Genomic DNA, 444 nt, shown 5'->3' on the forward strand with positions numbered 1-444 from the left:
GCGACTACATCTCTACGTGAGCTGAGGAAGACAGACAGACAGACAGACAGACAGACAGACAGACAGACAGAAAGAGGAGGAACCTACCAATGCTGCTAGCAGGAGCCATGCACAGAACTGACCCTGTGACCATGCAGTGAAGAGTGGAGAGAGGTTAATAGGGAAGAAAAACATATTAGACACAGAGCCAGAGATTCAGTATTCAGCATGCCATACAAATCCAATTAAGCTTGTCATTATAGATCGCTCGCTCCACCGTGTCGTCATTCCGGTAAAAACTCAGCGTATTCCAGGAAGATAACCCTAACTGGATCAATATTCGCAAAGGGCCGCAATGATAGGACAGGAGCTTAGCGTTGTGAAATTAGAGCGCAGGGAAACAGTGTAGGAGAAGAGGAAGAGGGCAACAGGGCTAAAAACCAGCCACACACACACACACACACA

General features: G+C 47.5%; 1 protein-coding gene across 12 annotated transcripts in view; it reads right to left on the reverse strand.

The window, feature by feature from the left end:
• LOC107677847 (muscleblind-like protein 2a) overlaps positions 1 to 444 on the reverse strand; it is an 84,177-nt gene that overhangs the window by 9,282 nt on the left and 74,451 nt on the right. For 7 of the 12 annotated variants that reach the window (XM_016472903.1, XM_016472896.1, XM_016472900.1 and 4 more), the window contains one exon: positions 88 to 123. The exons of the other annotated variants lie outside the window; for them this stretch is intronic. In XM_016472903.1, the coding sequence (XP_016328389.1) occupies positions 88 to 123 (36 nt within the window). The remainder of the gene's footprint in view (positions 1 to 87; positions 124 to 444) is intronic. 12 annotated transcript variants of the gene reach the window in all.

The sequence above is a fragment of the Sinocyclocheilus anshuiensis genome, unplaced genomic scaffold (assembly GCF_001515605.1).
Source record: "Sinocyclocheilus anshuiensis isolate Anshui unplaced genomic scaffold, SAMN03320099.WGS_v1.1 scaffold432, whole genome shotgun sequence".
In the NCBI taxonomy this organism is placed as follows: Eukaryota; Metazoa; Chordata; class Actinopteri; order Cypriniformes; family Cyprinidae; genus Sinocyclocheilus; species Sinocyclocheilus anshuiensis.